Below are 15,000 nucleotides of genomic sequence, written 5' to 3'. Positions count from 1 at the left end.
TCCAGCTAATTACACTTCCTAATTGCAGCCTTTCCATAGGGCGAGCAAGATGGCACCCAATCCCCCGCCCGCCGCCGCCGCCGCCCTCCTCCTTGTTCGCATAGCGTCCGCGTGCAGGATAAGTAGACGGAGCAATAACGTCGCTGCTGCTCATTACTCTTCATTGCTTTGAAATTCATACGGCATGTGGACAGCGGACAATATGTTTGAAGGTGCGCCATTGTGTGGTTTCACCTTCGCTAAATTGCTATTTCATGGGCAAAGTGTGTCACGCACGCTTTGTGCCGTTGCTTTTCAAGACTTGCGCGATATAGGCGCTTGCGCGATATAGGCGCTTGCGCGATATAGGCGCTTGCGCGATATAGGCGCTTGCGCGATATAGGCGCTTGCGCGATATAGGCGCTTGCGCGATATAGGCGCTTGCGGCTGCGGCTGTAGGCAACCTCCCGACGTAGTTTGTTGTCAAATCGACGGAGTATCATGAGTGCTTAGCACTGCGTGTACATGCGCTTTAAAACCTTTAAATTGTTACATTTGCCTTACATGTAGAGATGTCCGATAATATCGCACTGCCGATGTTATCAGCCGATAAATGCTTTAAAATGTAATGTCGGAAATTATCGATATCGGGTTCAAAAAGTAAAATGTATGACTTTTCAAAGTCATACACGGACGTAGGAAGAAGTACAGAGCACCATGAACCTTTAAAGCACTGCCTTTGCGTGCCGGCCCAGTCACGTAATATCTAAGGCTTTTTTACACAGAAGTGAATGCAAAGCATACTTGGTCAACAGCCATAGAGGTCACACTGAGGGTGGCCGTATAAACAACTTTAACATTGTTACAAATATGGGCCACACTGTGAACCCACACCAAACAAGACTGACAAACACATTTCGGGAGAACATCCGCACCGGAACACAACATAACGGTTTAGCTCGGTTGGTAGAGTGGCCGTGCCAGCAACTTGAGGGGTGCAGGTTTGATTCCCGCTCCTGCCAACCTAGTCACTGCTGTTGTGTCCTTGGGCAAGCCACTTTACCCACCTGCTTCCAGTGCCACCCACACTGGTTTGAATGTAACTTAGATATTGGGTTTCACTATGAAAAATGCTTTGAGTCACTAGAGAAAAAGCGCTATATAAATATAATTCACTTCACACTTCACAACAACTTGCAGCACTAACTCTTCCGGGACGCTACAATGTACACCCCCCGCTACCCCCTAACCCCGCCCACCTCAACCTCCTCATGCTCTCTCAGGGAGAGCATGTCCCAAATTCCAAGCTGCTTTTGAAAAAAAATGAAGCACTTTGTGACTTCAATAATAAATATGGCATGTTGGCATTTGTTTTCCATAACTTGAGTTGATTCATTTTTGGAAAACCTTGTTACATTGTTTAATGCATCACAACGGAGCATCACAACAAAATTAGGCATAATAATGTGTTAATTCCACGACTGTATATATATATTGGTATTGATTGATATCGGAATCGGTAATTAATAGTTGGACAATATCGGAATATCGATATCGGCAAAAAAGCCATTATCTCAAATTTTTTTTACATGTATTACAAAATCTATTTTTTTAAATGTTGTTTCCAAACAGTGTCTGTAATAGGGCAGTAAAACGGCTGATCAATCAAAACAGAAATCATTGCCATGGACCCACTAGCTGCAAAGGTTAGCTCTCCCATCAGTTAAACAGACTTAATAACTCCTCAGTGAGGTTTTTGTGAATTTATGACACTGAAACAACACAAAAAGAATGCCATTGTAAGTTAATAATACTAACACTGACACTCATAAATGTGCTAGCATATTTGCTATTGCTCACGACACAGCTTGATTACATTACCGTCGCACGTATACATATGCATGAAAACACTCACACATGGGAGGGTTTAAGAAGTCAGAATTGTTTTAGTTGTACTGTAAAACTTATAATAGAGGAAGAACCCTTTCAAATAGAAACGCTGAGGCTGGTTGTACTTCCAGTTCAAGGAACGAAAACCCGAAGTACATTTCAGTACTCGTCCAAAAGATGGAGCCGTAGCGCCAACGGTGACATGCCTTTTTCAAGTGTCTATGAAAACCGTTTGTTGAAAACAAAACATTATCGGCGTTAGGAGAAAAAAAAAATCCACAAATTAGCCGCACCATTTTATAGGCGGCAGTGTGCAAAGCGTGGGGAAAAAGTAGCGGCTTATATGCACATTTGGTAACGTACAGTCTCTATCCGATTATTGCTTCCTTTCGAATTAACTCCAGGGAGTTTGATCGTGACCCTTTGTTTATATCTTTATGGACACAATTTCTAGGCGCAGTCAAGGCATTGAGGGGATCCGGTTTGGTGGCTGCGGGATTAGGTGTCTGCTTTTTGCAGATGATGTGGTCTTGGTGGCTTCACCTGGCCAGGATCTTTAGCTCTCACTGGATCGGTTCGCAGCCGAGTGTGAAGCGATCGGAATGAAAATTAGCACCTCCAAGTCCGAGTCCATGGTTCTTGCCCGGGAAAGGGTGGAGTGCCATCTCCGGATTGGGGAGGAGACCCTGCCCCAAGTGGAGGAGTTCAAGTACCTATGAGTCTTGTTTACGAGTGAGGGAAGAGTAGATCGTGAGATTGACAGGCGGATCGGTACGGCGTCTTCAGTAATGCTGACGTTGTGGTGAAGAAGGAGCTGAGCCGGAAGTCAAAGCTCTCAATTTACCGGTCGATATATGTTACCATCCTCACCTATGGTCATGAGCTTTGAGTTATGACCGAAAGGACAAGATCACGGGTACAAGCGGCCAAAATGAGTTTCCTCCTCCGGGTGGCGGAGATAGAGATAGGGTGTGAAGCTCTGTCATCCTGGAGGAACTAAGAGTAAATCTGCTGCTCCTCCACATGGAGAGGAGCCAGATGAGGTGGTTAGGGCATCTGGTCAGGATGCCACCCGAACGCCTACCTAGAGAGGTGTTTAGGGCACGTTTGACCGGCAGGAGACCACGGGGAAGACCCAGGACACGTTGGAAAGACTATGTCTCCCGGCTGGCCTGGGAACGCCTCGGGAGGAGCTGGACCAAGTGGCTGGGGAGAGGAAAGCCTGGGCTTCCCTGCTTGGGCTGCTGCCCCTGCAACCCAACCTTGGATAAGCGTAAGAAAATGGGTGGATGGATGGTTGGAGTTCGATAATAATTCAACTATGTTAAATAAGAAAAAAGGCCCAATTGATGATTATATACAATATTTATTTAATACTTTGTTTTATATCATTTACAAAATATGAGCAGCTTTAATAAAGTACAGAAAAATGTATAAAAAAACAAACTGTAAAAAAAAAAGTGTCGAAGATACATGTATATCAGGGGTCACCAACGCGGTGCCCGCGGCACCAGGTAGCCCGTAAGGACCAGATGAGTCGCCCGCTAGCCTGTTCTGAATTAGCTCAAAGAGCAGCACTTACCAGTGAGCTGGCTCTATTTTTTAAATTGTATTTATTTACTAGCAAGCTGGTTCCGCTTTGCTCAACATTTTTAATTCTAAGAGAAACAAAACTCAAATAGAATTTGAAAATCCAAGAAAATATTTTAAAGACTTGGTCGTCACTTGTTTAAATAAATGTGTTTATTTTTTTTACTTTGCTTCTTATAACTTTCAGAAAGACAATTTCTGAGAAAAAATACAACCTTAAAAATGATTTTAGGATTTTTAAACACATATACCTTTTTACATTTTAAATTCCTTCCTTTCTTTCCTGACAATTTAAATCAATATTAAAGTAAATGTATTTATTCTATTGTAAAGAATAATAGATACATTTTGATTTAATTCTTCAATTTAGCTTCTGTTTTTTCCACAAAGAATATTTGTGAAATATTTAATCAAACTTATTTTGATTAAAATTCAAAAAAATTATTCTGGCAAATCTCGAAAATCTCTAGAATCAAATTTACATGTTATTTCAAAGTCTTTTGAATTTCTTTTAAAATGTTTGTTCTTGAAAATCTAGAAGAAATGAGGATTTGTCTTTGTTAGAAATATAGCTTGGTCCAATTCTAGCAAAGTGCAGATTGGATTTTAACCTATTTAAAACATGTCATCAAAATTCTAAAATTAATCTTAATCAGGAAAAATTACTAATTATGTTCCATAAATTTTTTTTTTTTTTTTTTCTAAAAGATTCAAATTAGCTGTTTTTTCTCTTCATTTTTTTGTGTTGAATTTTGAATGGTCGAAATTGAAGATAAACTATGTAACAAAATTAAATTTTCATTTTTTTCGTGTTTTCTCCTCTTTTAAACCGTTCAATTAAGTGGTTTTTTTCATCATTTATTCTCTACAAAAAACCTTCCATACATGGAAAAAAAAGTATGACGGAATGACGGACAGAAATACCCATTTTTTTAATATATATATATATAGATTTACCTATTCAAAGGTAAATTGAGCAAATTGGCTATTTCTGGCAATGTATTTAAGTGTGTATCAAACTGGTAGCCCTTTGCATTAACCAATACCCAAGAAGTAGCTCTTGCTTTCAAAAAGGTTGGTGACCCCTGATGTATAGTCTTGGGTCTTGGCGGAGGTCTGCTGACTATCCATCCGTTTTTTTCTCATAAAAGTACGACCTTTGGAACTTGTCGGAACTTCTCCTAAAACATCTTTTTCTTGGAACGTTACACTGTTTTCTCATACGGAGCTTTAAAGTTAAAGTACCACTGATAGTCACACCCACACTCGGTGTGGTGATATTACACTCTGCATTTGACCCATCCCCTTGTTCCATCCCCTGGGAGGTGAGGGGAGCAGTGAGCAGCAGCGGTGGCTGCGTTCAGGAATAATTGTTGGTGATTTAACCCCCAATTCCAACCCTTGATGCTGAGTGCCGGGCAGGGAGGTTAATGGGTCCCATTTTTATAAACTTTGGTATGACAAGATGGAGCATGGCATAGCATTGTGCCTAATTAGCAGACTCTTGCTATCTCAGTCGTCCTGAGATTCCATCTCTTGCCTTAGAAAGTGTTTCAGTCATAAGCATGGATATGATTTTGATGCTCGCTCACAATCCAAGTGGGCCAATTCATCAATACGTCATGCCGGGAACTGTTTCTAATATTCTGGCTATCTATTATATCAGTTGTTTTTAGTGCCACCCAACAGCGTTGTGTGTCTTAACCGCTTTGTCCGCCGTCCTCAACAGCGCACATGGAGCACAACGGCCTGTCGCCACGGCAGATAAAAAGCGACAGCGACGACGACGACCTGCCCAACGTGACCTTGGACAGCGTCAACGAGACCGGCTCCACTGCACTGTCTATAGCCCGCGCCGTCCAAGAGTGAGTATTTACGCTATTTTTCTCCAACTTAAGTGTCTTTTTGCTGGCGCCGTGATTTTATTATTTGTTGGGATATTTTAACTACTTTTTTAAAGTTGCACACTACCACAGTTTTAAAACATTTCATCAAGGCAAAGTTGGAAAAACAACAAAAATAAAACTATATTAATGTACATTTTAATGGTTTTATTGGGATTTTAATGTTTAAGTCACCATTTTTTTAGGCACACACTAATAAAATAAATCAAATACGTACAAAAATAAAGAACCAAGCAAATTTGAGTGCTTTAAGTCACACGGTACCCTGGCTTTAAAAAGTTCAGTCAAGTATCTATAGCCTTACTGCCGAACGCAACAGGAAAAAAAAAATGCTCAAATCAAATGAAATGAAAAAATAAATATGTTAAAATGTATGTTAAATGTATGTTAAAAGTAAAAAAAAAAAACAAATGTTTGTGGGTGTATTCAGAATTTTTAAAGGCACACAAAATGTATATTTAATTACATGAAAAATAAATATTAATGCAAATTTTAGGGGTTTACTAAGTTCCACTCTACACTAGCCTTAAATGTTAAATCAAGATTAAGGTTGAACAAAACAAAAATACAGAAATATAAAATAACGATATGATTTTTGGCGGTTTTATAGGTTTAAAAAAAAAAATCACATTCTTTTTTAGAGGCACATTAACGGCATAACTAAATAAATATATAAGAATTAAATAAAAAACATATTTTATGGGCTTATACGTCGAATGCTACTTGACCCGTAAAATCTCAATCATGGCTAAAGTTGAAAAAATAACTAATACACATATTAGTTATATATATATATATATATATATATATATATATATATATATATATATATATCCATCCATCCATTTAAAATCCAAGAAAATATTTTAAAGACTTGGTCTTCACTTGTTTAAATAAATGTGTTTATTTTTTTTACTTTGCTTCTTATAACTTTCAGAAAGACAATTTTTGAGAAAAAATACAACCTTAAAAATGATTTTAGGATTTTTAAACACATATACCTTTTTACATTTTAAAAAGGTATATGGGGTCGCGGGGGGCGCTGGCGCCTATCCCAGCTACAATCGGGCGGAAGGCGGGGTACACCCTGGACAAGTCGCCACCTCATCACAGGGCCAACACAGATAGACAGACAACATTCACACTCACATTCACACACTAGGGCCAATTTAGTGTTGCCAATCCAGCTATCCCCAGGTGCATGTCTTTGGAAGTGGGAGGAAGCCGGAGTACTCGGAGGGAACCCACGCATTCACGGGGAGAACATGCAAACTCCACACAGAAAGATCCCGAGCCTGGATTTGAACCCAGGACTGCAGGACCTTCGTATTGTGAGGCAGACGCACTAACCCCTCTGCCACCGTGAAGCCATATATATATATATATATATATATATATATATATATATATATATATATATATATATATATATATATATATATATATATATATATATATATATATATATATACATATATATATATATATACATATATATATATATATATATATATATATATATATATATAAATAAAAGTTGAACTACAAAATAAATACATTAAAGTACAGTAATTTGACAATACGTTTTTGGTGTTAATTGGATCTTGGCCTTAATTAAATGTTTATTCAAAGCTAAAGGGGGGCAATTTGAGGTTTTCAGGTTCGATACCCACGTCCGCCATCCTCGTCACTGCTGTTTGTGTCCTTGAGCAAGACATTTTACCCACCTGCTCCCAGTGCCCTCCACACTGGTTTAAATGTAACTTAAATATGTAGATATTGGGTTTCACTATGTAAAAGCTCTTTGAGTCTCTAGAGAGACACACTCTATAAATAGTATTCACTTCACTAAAGTTGAACAAAATGAATGTTATTAATCAAATACAATAGCTCTATAAACTGTGTGTATACATGTGTATATGTATATTGTATATACTGTATGTACAAAACCCAAAACCAGTGAAGTCGGCACGTTGTGTAAACGGTATATAAAAACCAAATACAATGATTTGGAAATTCTTTTCAACCTATATTCAATTGAATAGACTGCAAAGACAATATATTTAATGTCAGAACTAAAAAAATTTAGTTTTTGCAAACATTATCGAATTTGGAATTTGATGCCTGCAACATGTTTTTAAAAAAAAGCTGGCACGTGGCAAAAAAGACAGAGAAAGTTGAGTAATGCTCATCAAAAACTTATTTGGAACATCCCACAGGTGAACAGGTGGGTGGCATGATCGGGTATAGAAGCAGCTTCCACGAAATGCTCAGTCATTCACAAGCAAGGATGGGGCGGGGGTCACCACTTTGTGAACAAATATGTGAGCAAATTGTCCAACAGTTTAAGAACAACATTTCTCAACCAGCTATTGCAAGGAATTTAGTGATTTCACCATCTACGGTCCATAATATCATCAAAATGTTGAGAGACTCTGAAGAAATGACTGCACATAAACAGCAATCCCCATGACTTTGGATCCCTCAGAACATCAGTGTGTAAAGGATATCCCCACGTGGGCTCAGGAACACTTCAGAAAACCACTGTCAGTAACCACAGTTTGTCGCTACATCTGTAAGTGCAACATCTGTAAGTGCAAGTTAAAACTCTACTATGCAAAGCGAAAGCCATTTATCAACAACACCCTGAAACGCCGCCGGCTTCGCTGGGCCCGAGCTCATCTAAGATGGACTGATGCAAAGTGCAAAAGTGTTCTGTGGTCTAATGAGTCCACATTTCGGAGACTGTGGACATCTTTTCCCGCAGAACAAAGCGGAAAAGAATGATCCGGATTGTTCTAGGCACAAAGTTGAAAAGCCAGCATCCGTGATGGTATGGGGGTGTATTATTGCCCAACGCATGGGTAACTTACACATCTGTGAAGGCACCATTAGTGCTGAAAGGTACATACAGGTTTTGGAGCAACATATGTTGCCATCCAAGCAACATTATCATGGACGCCCCTGCTTATTTCAGCAAGAGAATGCCAAGCCACGTGTTACAACAGCGTGGCTACATAGTAAAAGAGTGCGGGTACTAGACTGGTCTGCCTGTAGTACAGACCTGTCTCCCATTGAAAATGTGTGGCCCGTTATGAATCCTAAAATACCACAACTGACACTGTTCAACATTTTAAACTGTACATCAAGCAAAAATGGGAAAGAATTAAACTTCAAAAATTGGTCTCCTCAGTTCCCGAACGTTTACTGAGTGTTGTTAAAAGGAAAGGCCATGTAACACAATGGTAAACATGCCCCTGTGATAATTTTGCGATTTGTTGCTGCGCATTAAATTCAAAGTTCATGATTATTTGCACACAAAAAAAATGTTTCTTAGTTCAGACATTAAATATCTGGTCTTTGCAGTCCATTCAACTGAATATAAGTTGAAAATGATTTGCAAATCATTGCATTTTGTTTTTATTTACAACTTCACTGGTTTTGGGGTTTGTATATGTGTGCGAATATCTACGTATATATACATATATATATATCTATATATATATATATATATATATATATATATATATATATATATATATATATATATATATATATAGATATATAGATATATATAGATATATATATATATATACATATATATATATATATATATAAATAGCATAATATTTGTATACATACATATATGCATGTGTATATATATATATATATATATATATATATATATATATATATATATATATATATATATATATATACATATGTATGTTTACATATATGTATACCTATATGTGTGTGTATATAGTCTACACGGCGGACATGTTTTATAAGGCGGTGCTCGCCCATCTGTGGGAAATTTAAAGATTTCCCTCTTCAGTGGAGGATTGTCTCTTAATCACAGGCAGGAAATCAGCAACAGAGGAGCTTTTTTGGCTGTTGGATGTAAACGTTAGGCAGCAGCAGCCTGCCCAGACTCAACTTCGTGCCCGTACCTTTTGTTATTTAGTCTCACTGTCTGGAAAGTATTCATGTTATGTGTAAACAGCATGCTGCCACACAGCCACTTGTACAATGCAGAAGCCGCTAACTAAACGTCACAGATGCAGCAGGCTTTGCTACACATCTTAAATTGATTATCTCTGCCAACTACCAGGTTTTGGCAAATAGGCTAACCGAGTGTGGTGTTGCTGCTAAAATGTAGCTGTCACGTTAGCTCGCAATGCTATGTTAATGTTTGTGTCCTTCCATCTCCTTCGGCCATATAGTGTTGTTATGTGTGCTCCATGCATCTACTACATTGGCCAAGTGTACATGTAAACCGGGAATAGCACTTAACTGCGTTTTTGCAGTAGTTGCTCATAAAACAGTGCACGCATGTCAAATAAAGGATCTTTGACGAGCATTTTTGCAGTAGTTTCTCAAAAAACAGTGTGCTCCTGTCAAATAGAGGATCTTTGATGAGCGTTTTTACAGTAGTTCCTCAATAAACAGAGCATGCTTGTCAAATAGAGGATCTTTGACGAGTGTTTATGCAGTAGTTGCTTAAAAACAACAACAGATTGCTTCTGTCAAATAGTCAATCTTTGACTACAGTTTTTGCAGTAGTTGCTCAAAAAACAGAGCGCTCCTGTGAAAGAGAGGATCTTTAACTTGCGTTTTTGCAGTTGTTGCTCAATAAACAGTGCGCTCCTGTCATACAGAGGATCGTTGACGAGCATTTTTGCAGTAGTATCTTAATAAACAGAGCACGCTTGTCATGTAGAGGATCTTTGACTAGTGTTTTTGCAGACGTTGTTTAAAAACAACAACAGATTGCATTTTTGCAGTAGTTTCTCAATAAACAGAGCATGCTTGTCAAATAGAGGATCTTTGACTAGTGTTTTTGCAGTAGTTGCTTAAAAACAACAACAGATTGCTCCTGTCAAATAGACGATCTTTGACTACAGTTTTTGCAGTAGTTGCTCAAAAAACAGAGCGCTCCTGTCAAAGAGAGAATCTTTAACTTGCGTTTTTGCAGTTGTTGCTCAATAAACAGTGCGCGCCTGTCAAATAGAGGATCGTTGACCAGCATTTTTGCAGTTGTTTCTAAATGAACAGAGCACGCTTGTCAAATAGAGGAACTTTGACTAGTGTTTTTGCAGTAGTTGCTTAAAAACAACACCAGATTGCTCCTGTCAAATAGAAGATCTTTGACTACAGTTTTTGCAGTAGTTGCTCAAAAAACAGAGCGCTCCTGTCAAAGAGAGAGGATCTTTAACTTGCGTTTTTGCAGTTGTTGCTCAATAAACAGTGCGCGCCTGTCAAAGAGAGGATCTTTGACTAGGGGTTTTGTAGTAGTTGCTAAAAAAAAAAACAGATCGCTCCTTTCAATAAGAAGATCTTTGACAGGCGTTTTAACAGTAGTTTCTCAATAAACAGAGGACACCTGTCATATAGAGGATCTTTGACTACTAATGTTGCAGTAATTGTTCAAAAAACAGAGCACGCCTGTCAAATAGAGTATCTTTGACGAGCATAATTGGCAACCCTCCCGGATGTTCCGGGAGACTCCCGAAATTCAGCGCCTCCCCGAAAACCCTCCGGGACAAATTTTCTCCCGAAATTTAGTCGGAGCTGGTGGCCACGCCCCTTGCAGCTCGTTGCGGATCTGAGTGAGGACATCCTGTTTTCACGTCTGCTTTCCCACAATATACACAGCGTGTCTGCCCGATGACGTTTTAACTGTAGAATGATCGAGGGCGAGTTCTTGATTTCTTATGTGGGTTTATTGTTAGGCAGTTTCATTAACGTCCTCCCAGCGTGGTAACACCACACAACAACGGCAGTCACTTTTTCCTCTACCGTAAAGCAGTTTGTCAGTCTTCCGTAAACAGCAATGTTGTGACACTCTTAAATAGGACAATACTGCCATCTACTGTACACGCACCACAACACCTCCAGGCAACTTCAACCCTTTACTAATACCTTCCTCCATTCACATCTCATCTCCCAGGATTGTAAATAACCTAATGTAAAAAATCTAATGTATTTATAATGTATATACTTGTTCTCGGGCTTCACGGTGGCAGAGGGGTTGTGCGTCTGCCTCACAATACGAAGGTCCTGCAGTCCTGGGTTCAAATCCAGGCTCGGGATCTTTCTGTGTGGAGTTTGCATGTTCTCCCCGTGAATGCGTGGGTTCCCTCCGGGTACTCCGGCTTCCTCCCACTTCCAAAGACATGCATCTGGGGATAGGTTTATTGGCAACACTAAATTGGCCCTAGTGTGTGAATGTGAGTGTGAATGTTGTCTGTCTATCTGTGTTGGCCCTGCGATGAGGTGGCGACTTGTCCAGGGTGTACCCCGCCTTCCGCCCGATTGTAGCTGAGATAGGCGCCAGCGCCCCCCGCAACCCCGAAAGGGAATAAGCGGTAGAAAATGGATGGATGGATGGATACTTGTTCTCATAATATCTGAACTCACTATTGTCTCTGCTCGCTGTACATATCCTACTAAGTAAGACCTACATTGTTTCAATGTCCATTTCTCTGTTGATGCAATTGTTGATGACCGAAGTACTGATATCAACCAAAGCTCCTCATCCCACCCCCCGGATGAGGGTTGGCAAGTATGTTTAGTAGCGTTGTTGCAGTAGTTGCTAAAAAAAAAAGAGAGCACGCCTGTCAAATAGAGGATCTTTGACTAGCGTTTTTGCAGTAGTTGCTCAATAAACAGAGCGCGCCTGTCAAATAGAGGATCTTTGACTAGCGTTGTTATAGTAGTTGCTCAAAAAAACAACGGACCGCTCCTGTCAAATAAAACATCTTTGACTAAAGTTTTTGCAGTAGTCGCTCAAAAAGTAGCGCGCTCCAGTCAAATAGAGAGTCTACGACTAGCATTTCTGTAGTAGTTGCTCAAAAGAACAACAGATCGGTCATGGTAAATAGAGGATCTTTGACTACAGTTTTTGCAGTCGTTGCCCAAAAACCAAAGTGCCCCTGTCAAATAGAGCATCTTTGACTAGCGTTTTTGTAGTAGTTGCTCAATAAACAGAGCACTCCTTTCAAGTAGAGGATCTTTGACACTGTGTTTTTGTAGTAGTTGCTAAAAAAACAAAAACACAGAGCACCCCTGTTAAATAGAGGATCTTTCACTAGCCTTTTTGTAGTAGTTGCTCATTAAACAGAGCGCTCCTGTCAAATAGAGGATCGTTGACTACCTTTTTTGCTGTTGTTGCTCGAAAAACAGCGCTCCTGTCAAATAGATCTATAGCATTTTTTTTTCCAGTAATTGCTTAAAAAAACTTGCATTTTTGCAGTAGGTTATAAAAATCATTAGATAGGTACTGTTGTAGACAATCTTTAAATAACATTTTAGTTAATTAGTGCTAAAAAAAACAACAACCCAAAAACAGCTGAGTGCTCCTGTTAAACAGAAGATCTTTGTATTAAGTCCCCTAAACCAAAAGTATCCTGGAATCTAACAGAGATTTTTTGCATTAGGTGCTTTACAAAAACAGTGGAGCGCTCCTGTTGTATAGGCAATCTTTGACCACTGTTTTGACCCTAGGTCCTTTAAAACCAGCAGAGCAAATAGGCTAACCGAGCGTGATGTTGCTGTTAAAATGTGGCTGTCACGTTAGCTTGCAATGCTATGCTAACGTTTGTGTCCCTCTGCCTCCCTCTATTCTTGTGTGCCATACATGCATCTATTACAAACCCAGTTTCCATATGAGTTGGGAAATTGTGTTAGTTGTAAATATAAACGGAATACAATGATTTGCAAATCCTTTTCAACCCATATTCAGTTGAATATGCTACAAAGACAACATATTTGATGTTCAAACTGATAAACAATATTTTTTTGAAAATAATCATTAACTTTAGAATTTGATGCCAGCAACAGGTGACAAAGAAGTTAGGAAAGGTGGCAATAAATACTGATAAAGTTGATTAATACTCATCACTTATATGGAACATCCCACAGGTGTGCAGGCTAATTGGGAACAGGTGGGTGCCATGATCGGGTATGAAAGCAGCTTCCATGAAATGCTAAGTAATTCACAAACAAGTATGGGGCGAGGGTCAGCACTTTGAAAGCAATTTGTCGAACAGTTTTAGAACATTTCTCAACGAGCTATTGCAAGGAATTTAGGGATTTTACCATCTATGGTTCGTAAAATTATCAAAAAGTTCAGAGTCTGGAGAAATCACTGCACGTAAGCGATGATATTACGGACTTGTGATCCCTTAGGCGGTACTGCATCAAAAACCGGCATCAGTGTGTAAAGGATATCACCACATTGGCTCAGGAACACTTCATAAAACCACTGTGAGTAACTACAGTTGGTTGCTACATCTGTAAGTGCAAGTTAAAACTCTGCTAGGCAAAGTAAAAGCCATTTATCAACAATATCCTAAAACACCGCCAGCTTGGCTGGGCACGAGCTCATCTAGGATGGACTGATGCAAAGTGGAAGGGTGTTCTGTGGTCTGACGAGTCCACATTTCAAATTATATTTGGAAACAGAGGACGTGGTGTCCTCTGTAAAAAAGAGGTAAATAACCATTCGGATTGTTATAGGCGCAAAGTTCAAAAGCCAGCATCTGTGATGGTATGGGGGTGTATTAGTGCCCAAGGCATGGGTAACTTACACATCTGTGAAGGCACCATTATTGCTGAAAGGTCCATACAGGTTTTGGAGCAACACATGCTGCCATCCAAGCAACGTCATCATGGACTCCCCTGCTTATTTCAGCAAGACAAGCGTTACAACAGCGTGGCTTCGTAAAAAAAAGTGTGCGGGTGCTTTCCTGGCCCGCCTGCAGTCCAGACCTGTCTCCCATCGAAAATGTGTGGCGCATTATGAAGTGTAAAATACGAAGGTAGAGACCCTGGACTGTTGAAGGACTGAAGCTCTACATAAAACAAGAATGGGAAAGAATTCCACTTTCAAAGCTTCAACAATTAGTTTCCTCAGTTCCCAAACGTTTGTAGAGTGTTGTGAAAAGAAAAGGTGATGTAACACAGTGGTGAACATGCCCTTTCCCAACTACTTTGGCACGTGTTGCAGCCATGAAATTCTAAGTTAATTATTAAAAAAAATAAAGTTAATGAACTTTATTTGAACATCAAATATCTTATTTTTGTAGTGCATTCAACTGAATGTGGGTTGAAAAGGATTTGCAAATCATTGCATTCCATTTATATTTACATCCAACACAATTTCCCAACTCATATGGAAACGAGGTGTGTACATTGGCAAAGTGCACATGTGAACAGTGGACAGCACTTTATTGCAGACGCACACTCGGCTCATCAGCATTAAAGCTACTGACACTCAACATTTTGCGGAGGCTGAATGATTTTATCGCGATGATGTCATCGGTAGCAAGTGTGAGAGGTGGATTTTTATTTTTTTACGATGGAAGTTGTTTACATTTTTGCTGCAGTTGAGGCCAAAGAGTGACAACGCCAAGTTTTGATGTTTGAGGGAACAGTCGGAGGAGAACAGAGGCTGGAGAAAAATCAGAAGCCAGGCTTAGCAACACACACACACACACACACACACACACACACACACACACACACACACACACACACACACACACACACACACACTCTGTAGGCAAAAGTGCACAGCTGCTTGTGCGTGCACGTCTCTGAGAATTAGACCTCAAGTGCGTCTCCTTGTGTA

General features: G+C 39.5%; 1 protein-coding gene across 1 annotated transcript in view; it reads left to right on the top strand.

The window, feature by feature from the left end:
- klf12b (Kruppel like factor 12b) overlaps positions 1 to 15,000 on the top strand; it is a 147,230-nt gene that overhangs the window by 109,805 nt on the left and 22,425 nt on the right. The window contains exon 4 of the mRNA XM_061879762.1: positions 5,189 to 5,324. Coding sequence (XP_061735746.1) covers positions 5,189 to 5,324 — 136 coding nt within the window. The remainder of the gene's footprint in view (positions 1 to 5,188; positions 5,325 to 15,000) is intronic.

Source organism: Nerophis ophidion, linkage group LG19 (assembly GCF_033978795.1).
Source record: "Nerophis ophidion isolate RoL-2023_Sa linkage group LG19, RoL_Noph_v1.0, whole genome shotgun sequence".
NCBI classification, from domain to species: Eukaryota; Metazoa; Chordata; class Actinopteri; order Syngnathiformes; family Syngnathidae; genus Nerophis; species Nerophis ophidion.
Note: the sequence above shows the minus strand (reverse complement) of the source record. Positions and strands in the feature narration are given on the sequence as shown.